Source organism: Hylaeus volcanicus, chromosome 3 (assembly GCF_026283585.1).
Source record: "Hylaeus volcanicus isolate JK05 chromosome 3, UHH_iyHylVolc1.0_haploid, whole genome shotgun sequence".
Taxonomy (NCBI): domain Eukaryota; kingdom Metazoa; phylum Arthropoda; class Insecta; order Hymenoptera; family Colletidae; genus Hylaeus; species Hylaeus volcanicus.
In genome coordinates, this window is record NC_071978.1 from 25468894 (window position 1) to 25483697 (window position 14804).

Sequence of the window (14804 nt, forward strand, 5' to 3'; positions counted from 1 at the left end):
TCCCACAAGTTGGAAAATGATCGAATGTTTGAATAAATATCGATAGTTCGATTGCTCGAATGAATCGTAGTATGATTCGATACAGATGGTCGGCATCGTCGGCATCATCGGCTGTCTCTTTGACCACATGGAGTTAGTGAACGCATGTCGGGATATTTTTGACTAATGTAATATTTCGTGATAATACATTTTCAAAATGTAAATGAGCTTATGACTTCGAATCGTTGAAAAATATTAATATATTAAGAGGTTGTAAATATAACCGAAAGTAAGTAATGCGTATTATTTTTATTATTTGCTATTATAACCTCATTTTTGCACGTATATGCGCGATAGTTTTAAGAAATGGACCATCTGTCACTTAAACATCTCGATTTATTTGATTAATAATACAAAATTTTCTGGAACAATGTTCATAGAATAATAATTTATAAAACTTAGGTTACGAACTGTGTGTATTTAATATTGTATTTATCTCAAACAGATGTCAGTTGTATCCTCAAGAGTTAGCAGCGTGTCATCGATCTTAAAGACACCTGGAGTTAGATCGCAATTAATTAGACAGTCTAATAGAGTATATTTCAAACTTCCAAAAAATCTCAAAAGTATTATTTATAATTTTGAAACTGGCAATGGTATTAAAGACTATGAAGATTTGATATGTATCTTACGTGATTCGAATATAAAGGTACATATTGATACACTTTCTATTTAAGTTGAACTTTAAGAATTTAAATTCTGTGCATTTAATTTTAGGATACAGATTTAATAGAATTTTTGGTAAATGTGAGACAATGTATGTCATTACTTGGTCCAACTCATCAAGTATTTATAGAGACACTTCTGCAACTAAAATGGACAAATCGTTCAGTGGAAGCAACATCAGCTTATAAAGCATTTATAGAAGATTTAATTTGTATGCAAATTTATTATGCTAAAAATGTTATAGATAATTTAGTTGAACAATTTAAACCAGGTATGTGTTAGTATATTACAATTGTGTAAGTATTGATAAAATGTTAAACTTCTAGCAATTTATATACTTTGCAGATGAAAATAGTGATACTGAATGGGAAGCTGGACAGTGCAAGGAAGAAGATGTCCAAAGATTAAATCATATACATGATATTCTATGCAAAATTTTGAAAATTGTGCCAATGTAAGAATTCACGAATCCAGAAACTTTTTATGAATCAAATATGAACAATGAAAATCAATGAATGTATACTCTTACTTTAGGTCAAGTAAACTGCTACTCCAATCGCTCAGAGCAAGATTTCCATATATTGTTCATGGAACTCATACACATGAAGTTTATGTTTATGCATTGGTTCAAATATTAGAATATGCACCTCAATTACGATCTGATATTCTGTCTCTAATTATTAATAGGTAATATCTTAATACGACGGTATTTTATGATCAAGATAAAAATTAAACATGTTCTGTCTTAGGTTAATGGTATTAGATGTAAATATACCACGGTTAGAGACAGATAACGACGACGAAGACTTAATGGATGATAGTGATTGTGACAGCACATTTGGTAATGAGAATAATGTTGTCGAACACAATGATACAACAGAAACAGATAAAATACATCCAATAGCTCATAAATTGGATGTGTGTATGACACTGATTCTGAAATATATGCATAATTCCTGTTTAGTTGAAGGAGTCTTGCAAATGGAATCTTTAAAAAGTCTTTATTTCGATATATTACAAATATTTGAAACTGTAATATTACCCACTCATGCAAGTCAATTTGTCCAGTATATTATATTCTATATTTGTAGTTTTAAAACAGCTGTTGCCGAGGCTTTTATAGATTGGTTATGGCGCAAGGTATCAGATCCTAACATACCTTCTATTACGCGTCAATCATCCGTGGCATACATTGCAAGCTTTCTAGTTACGGCAAATTTTATCACAGCCGGGTAATTATTTAACATACTAGGCTATTGAATCCATGAAATAATTTATATGTGCATTTGTTACTTATTTTTCTTTTTAATAGGTTAGTGAAAGCAGTACAGTTTAGATTGTGTAAATGGATTCACGATTATATTAACATGCAGGATCACTCAAACTACATAGACGATGAAAATAAAGAACACACTGTATTTTATTCTGTTTGCCAAGCATTATTTCTTATAATTACTAAAAGGCATAATGATTTTCCTGATTCAAAAAAATGTAAGCACATTTTAGATTAACAATAATGTCTTCTCGGCTGTTAGTATAATTTCCTCATGTCCTTTCAGATATGTTATACTTACAAGAATTGGACTTAGCAAAAATTATAACCTGTAAGTTAAATCCATTAAAAGCCTGTCATCCTGAAATCGTGCATAATTTCGCGGAAATTACGCGAATGTACCAATTGGCTTATTGTTATACTATAATTGAAAATAATACACGAAGCCAGCTTCCTATATTTGGCAGTAAAAAGGCAACAACAATTACGGTCGGAAACTTTTTCCCATTTAGTTCTTATACATTGGCTCAAAGCGGACAGCAATTAATTTCTCTATTTCGTGACAATGTTACTAGTAGTAATGAACATAAAGCAACTATTAAATATAAAGAAGATATAGAATATATGACGGAATAGAAGAATTTTTCAAATTCAATGTACTTTCGATTTATTTGTAACCAACCACCTTTTCAAATAAATAAATTATTCGCAAAAATGCATATTACCCTTTTTTTGAAACTCCCACAATTTGCAGAAAATATTTTTTCAATTGTAACAGTATAACATTTTATATGTTATATTATTGTATGAAATTCTTTCGTTCTAAATTAAAAGTAATATGTGCAAACGTATCTAATTACTTAAATCTGCCTATATGTTGAATATATGTACATTTAAATAAATTATCTTTAAACTTCAAGTCTGAAAGTCAAATTATTCGTGTTTATTAAAGAACATTTTAAAAGCAGAGTATTTAGTTTAACCATTTTTGCTCCTACCAATTGGTTTGGATTCTTGCATATAGATTAACGCTCCTTTAACTAACAAATATAAATTAACCATGAATATATATTAACGTTTAATATATGATTGGTATAACGTACCGAATTTCGCGCCATTAGCATCTTAGAAAACCGGAGCCGGAAACTCTACTTCAGTGACGCAGTGGCGTAATCTTTTGCGGTCTATCGGTTGCTTTGCGATTCTTTCACGTAAACGGTAACGTAAAATGGCGAATTGGAATTGTTATTTACTTTCGCGAAACATAACGAAATAACTTTAGTACGATCCAAGGCGTATTTGTTATTGCTGAAATCGGAATTATATATTTACTTCACCCTACACAAACGACCGTAAGTATCATGGTTGTCAGTTTAATAAAAAATTTGTAATGTGTGCACTAGACGTCGGTTCATACTCAAGTTAGTAATTCCGCATGTTTTTCATACGGAATAAACAATAAAGCCGCTTTGCAGTATAATAAAATTGAAATTTCTTTAATTATCTTTTACGGTAAACTTTACTCGTTGTTCTTGCCACTTCGAAACAAGGTTATGATCAATTTTCAAACGGTCTTATTACCATTTATCTTGCACGTTTGAACATTTAATCATCAATTGATACTCAATTTCATGGTAACTATAATAATTCTAATGCATGTGTTTCTACACACATAGATTATAATGTTATTCTATAGTAGATGTGAGAAACGAAGATCAATTTCTTTCTTTGACTTTTAGGTTATGATTCTTTGAAATTTAAATATTTTCTGTGTTCTTAACAACGTTTCAAATTTTCATTTACATTCCAAAATATTACAACAACGGTACCATTATACGTAGTAATTGAAATAATTTTTATATATTTCATTTAACAATAGCTAATTTGATAATAGAACTTATATCACATGTTGTAATGAAAATGGTAACATATCTGTAGGAGTTCTTTCTCATCTCTCATCAGCTGTAATACATCTATTGTAATCAAATGTGTATTTTGAATAGTATTGTTAATCATAATACCCTGATGGGTACTAGATATGTATGAATTAATATTATATAGAATAATGGACAAAGAAATAGTTAATTATTTGCAATAAATAATTGCAACATATTGTTAAGAATTATTGGTTGTTTCTAAATTTGTTACAATTAATTTATGTTTTACTTTGACTTCCAATATCTTTTTAAATGTTTATGTTATGTGCTATTGTATTTAACAAGTTGTTACACTTATTTGAGAGAGTTTTTATATAAAAATTTGTACCACACTGTATACATTTTTGCATGTAGGTTTCATGCTTGTCACACATTGAATTCTTATTTTAATGGAAGCATAATTATCAAATATAAGACATAGAATATAATAAAGAAGATTTAAAGAATATTTAAACACTCTATAGGAAAGTTACGTATGTTTACAATTGAGGTTATTACAAAAATGAAATACAATTATTCATAAGTTTCATGGACACATACTTATTGTACTTCTCATTTTTTTTTTAAAGTTTTAATTTAATACATAGTATACTATTTCATCTGTTTTTTCTTTATTTGTTTACTTATATGAGTATATGTATTATATGTAATAATGGTACATATCTCATGATATAACAAAATGTAATATCTATAATTATACACTGGATGTTCCACTTGAAACATATTATTTAGTTATCTCTTTTCCTTGTGATAATATTGAAAAATGTTTCACGAGTAAATATGTTACATGAATATATTTCTTTAAAACTAACCTGTTGGTTGCTTTACATAATATATCATCATCAAAAAACTATAGTAATCAATGTATTAACATCATTGAAATTTTGTATGAAACATTTTCTTGTATTGTCACAATTATATGAGATATCTAAGTGACTTATTTCTGATGGAAAACTGTATGTGAAAAAGTATACAAAAACATTCTTGCTTATTATCTAAATGTAATCATTTTGTAGCATTTCTTTATACAATTCTGTTTATATCAAAATTTTGGAGTACGCTTTTACTTGTAAGATTAATTGGGTTATTATTGTTAGTTATTCCACAACACACATTATACTGCAATTTTTTATTAAAGACTTTTTCAATATTTCAAAACTTTGGAGCACATGCTGTACAAAAATTCTAGTATAATACTGGAAAATTTATGTTTAAATTCATTGATTAAGTGAACTTTAATCATGGAACAATGTATGATATTACTATGCAATTTGTTAAAAATTGCCTGTAGGAGACTACTTAAGAAGTTATATTTGTTTACTTTATGTCCATTTATTATAAAAGAAAGAATTTAATGTTTTATATACTTTATATGTTTATTATAACTATATTTAGTAGCTTAACACAATTTTGTTTTAATTTTTAGGATGTATTTCTTTGAAACACTTGTGGTAATATACATGAAATATATAGAAATTTTATGCCATAAATGTAAATTGTAAGGTATTTGAATTAAATGTATCTGGAAATAAATTACTTTTTGCAAATATGTGAATGTAATACTCAAAAACTATATTTCTGTAATACATCTGTATGATGAATTGGTTTAAATTTATAATTTTCATTTATTTCATTAGTTAATACTATGGTTTTAAGATACTTTAAGAAATCTTTCAAAGTATTTATTCAAAAGTTCAAATTAAAAAATATGTAGTATCCTTGAAAAGAATAACGAAGTACCAAGTAATATTAATTTTATATGTTTTATTAGCTCAATCCTGTTTAGTTTTTAAGATTTGCTTCTATGTTTCTGTTTCCTTTTTACTACTAAATTATATAATTAAATTTATAAAATTAAATACTAAAAATCATAAGTAACTTTAAATTATTTTTAATAGGTTTTATTGTCCAGACACTAATTTGTCAATCTACAGATATGATATTGATGAACTGGTGTAATCCGGTATAGTAGCAATATTGATCATTTTGATACATTGATCTACATTGATTGACAAAAAGGATCATATTTGCAAGCAGTTGAGTCTTGAATAATATGGCACAATATTATAATTTTGTGACCAATGCCAGTGGTACATTATCACTTGAAGATTTACAAAGAATCTGTTCTGTTGAGGGACAAAATGTTCAGTTAGTTTTTGAAGATGTAAATAATGATGACAATGGTTCTCAACAATTTTTGACTTACACCAGTGCACAGCAAAACAATGAGCAAGCGATATTTTCACAGCAAATTAATTTAGGAAATCAAATCCCTACAACACAATTGGATCAAGGGTAATTTCTGCGCATGCATTTCAATATTCCAAATATTCAAGTAGCAGTGTGATATCTTTTTGCTTTCAATTTTTGTACATTCATATATTGATATATATTTAGGGACATAAAGATATTGTATATTTGAGGAAAAAGAAAGGGAGTGTTGGTACGTGGCACTGGTTATGAAAATTAAATATCAATTGTGAAGCATGTTATAGATTGTAAAAGGCATATTTTATGTTTATTTCGTGCATTGTGAAAATATATATTTTAATATGTACTGTGATCGCGATTATATGACACTTTAAACATTAAATATTTCAATTACAATTTTATAAACAGGTATATATCATTTCATGTATATAGCAATCTGTTTTGAATAAAGCACAATTGTATAAGTATATACATTATTTAATAATCACAAGAACTATAATATTTTTTATTATGATTTATTTTCATATAACACTTTGTTATAGAACACTTCTTAAGGTAGTCTTCTAATCACACATATGGAAGTATCCTACAATAACAATATCACAAATAAACTGGTCAAAATAATGACATCTGAAGAAGTAAATATCTGAAATCAACCAATTAATGCACATTTATAACTAGCTTTTATTAAATGAATAAATAAATAAATAACTTACACATCATTGTCTTATTTACATAGGGAATCCTTTACTTATCTTGAACAGTATATTTATAGACAACACATTTGTTAATGAAATTATCAAGGACAATGAATATATTATTTATCTTTTATGCTATAAATGTCTAGTATTGTACATGTGTGCCTCAAAGAAACTTCCTATTGATATTCTGTTTTACTGATTTAATAATCACATAACATAATTTCATAATCTAAAAAATTGCAGCAAGCACTATGAATGTGAAATGTGAGCAAACGTAAGTGTAATAATATTTTCATTGGAAATAAGCTTATCAATTGCTTAATAAGATTATGCAATATGTATAATTTAATATTATTTTATATTAATGAAAAATATAAAAGTATTTATTAACACAAAGTATAATGTACACTAAGTCTCTAATTATTTTTTTAAATTCACATAAATATGTAACATTTTTATTTTCACTGCTTGTATATGTCCTTGTACACAAACCCTTCAAAAACTCTCTATAAATCGTTTAAAACATCAAAATTGTGCTAAAGTAAATATGTCTGATTGTTTATATAATTTACTTTGAATATTTAACTAACGAATTGAAAAAAATGGTTATATTAAAATTTAAAGCATGCAGATCATGAACTTTTAATAAAAGTAATATTTTTTAAAATCAAATTAAAAATGTACCAATGCACCCTTTTTCCTCGTTATTTTCATTTATGAAAGTAATGTATTAAAACTGCATTAAAGCCTCACCTAATTATTGTTCATCTAACATATTTAATGTTGTATATACATATACTTTTTTCTTTAAAAATTGGTTCTTAATCACTTTTTGTATTATTAGAATATTAATTTATACATTTAATAAAATACATTTTGTTTTCAGACAAAATTTTTTTATAATTAAAACAAATACAAACGAATTAAGTTCATCTCAAGGTGTATTAAAGACTACAGCAGTTAATGCTAATGTTCTTGGTGGAAATATTGGAAACACAGTTGATAATAAAGGTATTAAAATTGAAATAGCACTTTACTATTTGATGTTCTTCCCAAGTATCTTAGAATCAAGTATTTGTTTGAATTTTGTTATTGTTTTTGTATCCTGGATCTTGAATTTACCATTGAAATAAGTCCCACATGCTAGGAAACATCTCATATAACAAACATTCATTAATGTTATGTATTAGAAGATGAATTGTTAAAGTATGTATTTTTGCATTCAGGTTCTAAGACATTAATAGGTTGTAATAATGATGGGCAACAAATACAATGGATAAAAATGCAGAAAAATAATATTAGTGAGAATGCAGTTTCAAAACAGAGTGTATCATCATTGAATACTGGGCTTATAAAAAGGAAACCACCTAGGTCATATCAAAACAGAAATCGACATTCAATAAATAGTGTACAAACGGAATCATTGCCTGCTTCTGATAGGGTGAACGTAACGAGCGACATTGGAACCCAAATACAAACTGCTAATGTGTCTAATACCAGGGCGTCTAAACCGTCACAGTGTAATAAATCAATTAGTCCTATTGCACAAAATGTGACCCTAATTCCTACACAAGTACATAATTCTTTGAGTACAGTTCTTGCTAGACCTCAGGCTCCTAATATACTACCAAAAACATTGAAACCTCATCAACCTAAAATGGAACAAACAAAATTAAAACAAATGCAAAATGATCAAAGACTGCAAGGAGGTAATGTGCAGCGATTAATAAATACTTCATCACCGACGGCGCAGGGTTCGTTAAACAACCTTGCACAACGACAACAGACAATGATACTACAGCAACGACAACATACGTCGTCTGGATCACAGATTCAAAAACAACAACCCTCTGTAACACAAAAGTCTCAATATGAACAACAATCATCACTTTCATCTCCATCTAAAAATGTGAATAGTATGGATACTGAACCTCTAGAGTCATCATCACTTGCAGAACAACCAGTAACAAATCAACAAAATTTTCAATCACAAACTGATTCAGAAAATAGCTCATCTGAAAGTATTGCCTATCTCCAACAAGTTATTGATAATCCATCAAATACCATAGTTCAACATCAAATTCAAGGAAATACCGCAAAAATGTTAGTTACGTTTGCTAATGGTGAACAGAGATTAATTACATTTGACATACCAAATGAGGATTGTACTGTTCAAGATTTATTAGAGCAGGTACTCGAATTGTTACTAGATCTACTGGGTTTAAAAGGTCTTTTATGAAAATTGCTGACCATATAAATATTTACATTTCCAGGCAAATATCGTATTTTGTGGATCGACAAGTGTTTCTTTAGTGTCTGATCCTACCTTGGGTATAAACTATATTGTGGATGCTAGATCTGGTTCAGTTGTGGCATCGCATGATACGACTGAAAATGATAATTCTCAAGAAAACACAAATTCTAGTTTAGATAATTCTCATAGGTAAGTTCCTTATGAAATATGTTTAACTAAAATTTACAAGTGTCTCAAAATATCAATACACCTTATTAAATATTTCAGTTCACCAGATGAGAATAGCAATCCCGTGCATCAAAACGAGGTAAACTAGTCAATTGTTTTTATATTTTTTTTTAAACGTATTATATCATATTTTGTTTAATTGTGTTTTATGAGAGAATATTATCTTGCATACTAGTAAGGATAAAATAAAGGAAAATACTTTTTTTCGTTGTCTTGAATGATTCTAGAATGGACTGTCATCCTCATAGTTCATTTCATTTCATCTTGTTATTAGTATATATGGGTTAAATTTTAAATAATATTCCAAAACAGATACTTCGTTTTTCACATCTATAGTGATGTTCTTATAATGAAGAATTCATTTAATGTTGAGCTCTTCTCCCATTTTATTTTTGGCGTCGAATTGATGCGAACTGCACGTGTGCACTGCTAGATAAAAAGGAATGTATTGCCTCACTACCGAGATGGAGTTCGACGCCAAATTGTTGTTAGAACTTGTATCTCGTGTGAACTTGTTCATAAAATCTACGTATTGCCAGAACGTGACGTCGCTAGGCTTTAAGTGCATATCATCCGCTTCCACTACAGTTTCTGACCTCGTGTTTTTCCCTACTATTTTTTCATAATTTTTTCTAGAGATTAGAAAGTTTCCCCAAAAGAATTCAGGGTCCAGAATTTAATCCGGTACATTATGTAAGCCATTGCACTTTGCAGTGAAGTAGAATGTTTATTAGTAGTTTATATTTATTTTATAGTTCGTGTAGTGTATGAAATTATTTTATATTGAAATGTAATAATCCAATTAAACATTCGTAATCATCATCTACGATATATTTTTGTATGGAACTAGGAGCCTATATATATTGAGGGAATGCTTGCCGTTTGTTCTCACTGTGGCATCAGTTCAATCGACTTCAATCGGTGTTTACGATGTAAAAGAAAATTACCGAAGGATGTGAAGTCCATACCCATGACAATGGGCATGCAAGAAAAGAAGGAGACCATGCTGTCGGTTGATGTAAGGATTGTGAGATTCAGAAGCAGACTCTAACAAAATTTTAAATATATATAACCTTGTTACTTTGTTTTCAGACCTTTTATAAGAAAAATAACGAGCGAAATTCATCAGCAAAATTAGAGAAATTGGAACGAGATGGATCTGTTTATAAACGCGGTCGAGGAAGAGGAAGAGGTGTTGCAAAACCGAAGCCTGTTCATAAAGAGCCAGGTAGAAATATAGTCAACAATTTTATTGTTAAATTTAATTAGAACAGCATTATTTTAGGATTTACTTAAGCGTGTAATACATTCTTCTACACTTCAACTGCATCTCAACTGAAATATTCTAAACAAATCTGTATTACATACAGAGCTACACACATAACACGATGTACATAATGATGAAAAAAACGTTAATAAGAAAATCATATTCGCTTGTAAACTGTCATCCGTGTTACTTATCTAAGACTGACTACAGTCTGTCGTCTATTCATTGTATTGCATTCATTGTCGTCTATTCATACGACATTTGTGATAAAATTTAAATATGTAAAGTTGCATCGAAATCACAATCAGGTTAACAGATACATATAGGTACACGGGTCGGCCACAAAACTTATCGATACTAGCGAGAATTATGAGCGCCGTCAGTGGAGAAACGATGCAAAAGCAAGTACTGCGTGTGTGCAACGCGGATGCGAAGGAAGCTAACCGTCATGGCTTGCCAAATAAGTAATCTGAACTCAATACACCAAGATTCTAGGTTATACTATATTCGATAGTTTTTAACAAGAGATGTACACTATATCGCGTAATGTTATATTAGAGTACGCAAATCGGTATGCAAACCCAAGAAATAATAGTGCAAAAGGAAGATAATAGTCTTCTGCGCATGAACTTTGCGCACACATAACGATTAGTTGAGCATCGTATCTTAGCTGGCGCGCTTGCGTTCCTATTTAATGTGATATATTTCTTGTATCATTTTAAATCTAACTTGTATGTTATTAAATACATACACCTATTTCAAAATTTTAGTTTGAAAAAATGATAGGATCATCACATATTATCTTATATGGTGTTTCGTTATCGTAAAGCCAACACTTTATGTAGATACCAAGTTCGATGTTTTTACTTCAGAATGTTTAACAATATCTTCGGATGAAGAAGAAGAAGGCAAAAGTAAAAAATCGGAGGGCTCTAATAACAGTACATTTTCACATATTCCAAATAATAGTTTTTCTGACGAAATGGAGACCATTCTCGAGAAGGAACCAGTAATTACGAACAATTCTATTTCTAGCCCAAGTGCTGATTATGCCATGGAAAATGAAGATATTATTAAAGGTACTTAAAATAACTGATATGCATGTCATTGAAAATATGTAATATGATATACAGTCAAGCATATATTCATCCAAATTACATGAAGAAACAGATCGTAAAATCAAACAATTTTCAGATAATTCTGTTGTATGCCCTCATACTTCTTTGTTATGTCGAACAGTGAGGATAGGATCTTATAAATATATTCCACAGGAAAGAATAGTCATCTCACAAAATGGAGTGAGATTTGCTGTACCTTTATTGGAAGATGGTGATTTTATTTTAACGATAATAACAATAATGAAATTTAATTGTTGACAGCATAATGGTACCAATATATATGTATTTTACAGAGAACAATTTTGTTACATTAGAAGTTAAGTTTCAAGATATTGTAAAAGTACTAATTCATTTCGGGAAATCAATGCCAGTCTTATTCTTTTATACATGTATCAATACTGGTGCTATGATTCGCGAATTATTAGGAATGCAGGATCCAAAAGGACCATACTATGATCCTATTGGAAAAGGTACGAACTTCGACGTACACTGTGAATAAAGCTGACTAAAATTTATTTCGCAAATAAAATAATATTTTTAAGTACAGTTTTATTCAGCTCTGATCTAATTGGAGCAAAAACATGAAAATAAAATTTTTTTATAGACCATACCCATAAACGGATAACATTATTGCCAGAGATGTTAAGTGAAGAATCAAAAGTAGTGCTTAAAAGTTTGTTTTCGCGGAAAGGTTTGTTAGAAGAGCTGAGTTCGAAAGAAGCAAATGATATTCTGATACGGGCGTCACCGAAAGATGTGAGTAATGCGATATGTTGTTGACAAGTATGTAGAGTTAATGTGTATTTTTTTCCAGAGTCCACAAGTTCAAAGTTTGTCTAGGAAAGACAGCCAAGCATCACTGAATAGTTCTAACAGTAATGGTGGAATACAGACGTAAGAATTAAGTTTACTTATTTACATTACAGGATAAATACTGATACCATTGAATATTGTATTTATATATTAAAACTATTGTTTACAGAATAACTGTATATCCCCCGCCTCCTGCAAAAGGTGGCATAGCTATTAATACTGAAGATTATTTGTGTCTTGGAGAAGATCAATTTTTGAATGACGTAATTATTGACTTCTATTTAAAATATTTAACACTAGAAGTTTTATCGGAATCTGACCAACATAGGACTCATGTGTTTAGTTCTTATTTTTATAAACGATTAACAAGTCCACATACACAAGCAGTCGAAAGTAGCGTGCCACTCTCACCTGCTGCGAAAAGACATGCAAGGGTACAAAAATGGACGAAAAATGTTAATATATTTCAGAAGGATTTCATTATAATTCCTATTAATGAACAGTAAGTTTCTATAACGGAGGGTGTCCTACCTATTTCCTATATTAAGTTTTTATTACACGTAAACTATGTTTCAGTGCCCATTGGTTTTTGGCTATTATTTGTTTTCCTGGATTGGTGGGCGAAGTTTTTCCAAATCGAGTACATAGCGAAGAAAATGATACTCGCAAGACTACGCAAAAAAGTAAAAAATTAAAAGAAATAAAACTTCAAGCTGTTACGATTGGAAATACGACTCTTTCACCAGTGACGACTACTATAACTATAGATCAACCTGATGATGGTTCGGAAAGAGATGAAGCTGAAGGAGATGACGAAGAAATGGAAATGGATAGCGAAGATGACGTAAGTTTATTATAAATCAGTAAATATTACGAAATGGATTTTCACCGATTTTTAATTTAGGATGAATTAGAAACGACTGAGGATAAAAATCGCTTGCCAAAAGTAGAACAAAATATACCACAGGAGAAAAATACTGTAAAAGTGTAAGTACATGCGCATATTCGTGAGTAAACTACTACGTAATAAGCATATCGATCTGTTTATCTAATGTTTCCATTTTACATTTTATAGACCGTGCATATTAATATTCGATTCCCTTGCGAGTGCAAGTAGAGCACGAGTAGTAGCAACACTAAGGGATTATTTGAGTTGCGAGTATGTTGCAAAAATGGGAAGTGAAAAAGTATTTTCGAAAGATACTATTAAAGGTGCATCGTTGAAAGTTCCTCAGCAATCAAATTTTACTGATTGCGGATTATATGTATTACAATATGTGGAGAGCTTCTTTAAAGTATGATCACCCCTTATTTGTACATGTCCATAATGAATTCAATTTTTATTGTTGTTTCCATCGTATAAAATGAAATGGCAACTACAATAATAATTTTTTTCAGAATCCTATTAAAGACTATACATTACCAATAAAAACATTGAAAAACTGGTTCGAAGAAATAACTGTAACAAGGAAGAGGGAAGAATTGTCCGAACTATTAATTAAGTTAGTGAATTCAACCAAACGAGATAAGAATATTACTCTACCTGTCGTACATTTTCCTACGCAAGATGGTAAATTAAAAACTAAGACCGAAAATCATGGTGACGGAAAATCAATGAAGCCAGATGTAGAGGATAAGAAGAAATCTACGGGAGATGGAGAGAATCGTATTAGTAACAATATGCCAAATCAAATCGAGAATACTGAACCAACTAATGAGATGGTTAATAAGACTACTTATCAGATCATTCCTTATTCTCTATGTACAAGTTCCAGTTCGACTGAAAACAATCCAACGGAAATGGTGACTGAATCTAAAATTTCTCATACAAGGTATATAATAATAGATCGCGTATATTAACTGTATATAATTTTTACGATAAGAAACTATCCTATTATACAACTAATTTCTTTTAGATCGTCAAGCGAAACGATGTCCTATTTAAAGTCGAAACGGATTCCCAGGTTAATGTCAAGAACAGAGAATCAAGATGATCCACAATTGGCCAAAAAGCACAAAGGAGATTCTTTTGATTCTTGTAAATAAATTTTACTTTCTTTTTTATAATGATATAATTGAAGTTAGCCCACATTCATAACAAACATGGAATCATTTACCTATATAATAAATGTAGTTATTACTTCATAAAACGAATAAAAACATCCAATCATAACTGTGTACATCTGCGTTTCAATTTTCGATTTTGGAATTACGACCCCCTACAACGAACGAATCATCGCGTTATCCAATTTAATTAACTAGTTTCCTCTAATCAGAATTATTATCGAGCGAACGCA

General features: G+C 29.7%; 2 protein-coding genes across 5 annotated transcripts; both read left to right on the forward strand.

Annotated features, from left to right (window-relative positions):
- The first annotated feature begins 88 nt into the window (after positions 1-88).
- On the forward strand, positions 89-2693 carry LOC128874123 (RNA polymerase I-specific transcription initiation factor RRN3). Its single transcript, XM_054118476.1, has 8 exons — positions 89-268; positions 485-688; positions 757-976; positions 1051-1159; positions 1240-1392; positions 1455-1937; positions 2018-2196; positions 2265-2693. Exons 2-8 carry the CDS (start codon positions 485-487, stop codon positions 2612-2614), a joined length of 1698 nt encoding a protein of 565 aa, XP_053974451.1. The 5' UTR covers positions 89-268; the 3' UTR covers positions 2615-2693.
- A 424-nt stretch (positions 2694-3117) lies between these two features.
- Positions 3118-14687, forward strand: LOC128874118 (uncharacterized). Of its 4 annotated transcripts, none has more exons than XM_054118463.1 (19): positions 3118-3330; positions 5814-6210; positions 7714-7838; positions 8054-9018; positions 9101-9270; positions 9349-9388; positions 10160-10327; positions 10402-10537; positions 11449-11655; positions 11771-11905; positions 11988-12164; positions 12299-12450; positions 12509-12588; positions 12677-13009; positions 13084-13351; positions 13412-13494; positions 13583-13802; positions 13906-14339; positions 14424-14687. In XM_054118463.1, the coding sequence occupies exons 2-19, from the start codon at positions 5969-5971 to the stop codon at positions 14551-14553; spliced, it is 4065 nt and encodes a 1354-aa protein (XP_053974438.1). In that variant the 5' UTR covers positions 3118-3330; positions 5814-5968; the 3' UTR covers positions 14554-14687. The 4 variants fall into 4 exon arrangements, with proteins under 4 accessions (XP_053974438.1, XP_053974439.1, XP_053974441.1 ...); XM_054118464.1 differs by lacking the exon at positions 5814-6210 and adding an exon at positions 7071-7101 and having other exon boundaries at positions 3120-3330; XM_054118466.1 differs by lacking the exon at positions 5814-6210 and having other exon boundaries at positions 3122-3330.
- Positions 14688-14804: the final 117 nt, after the last annotated feature.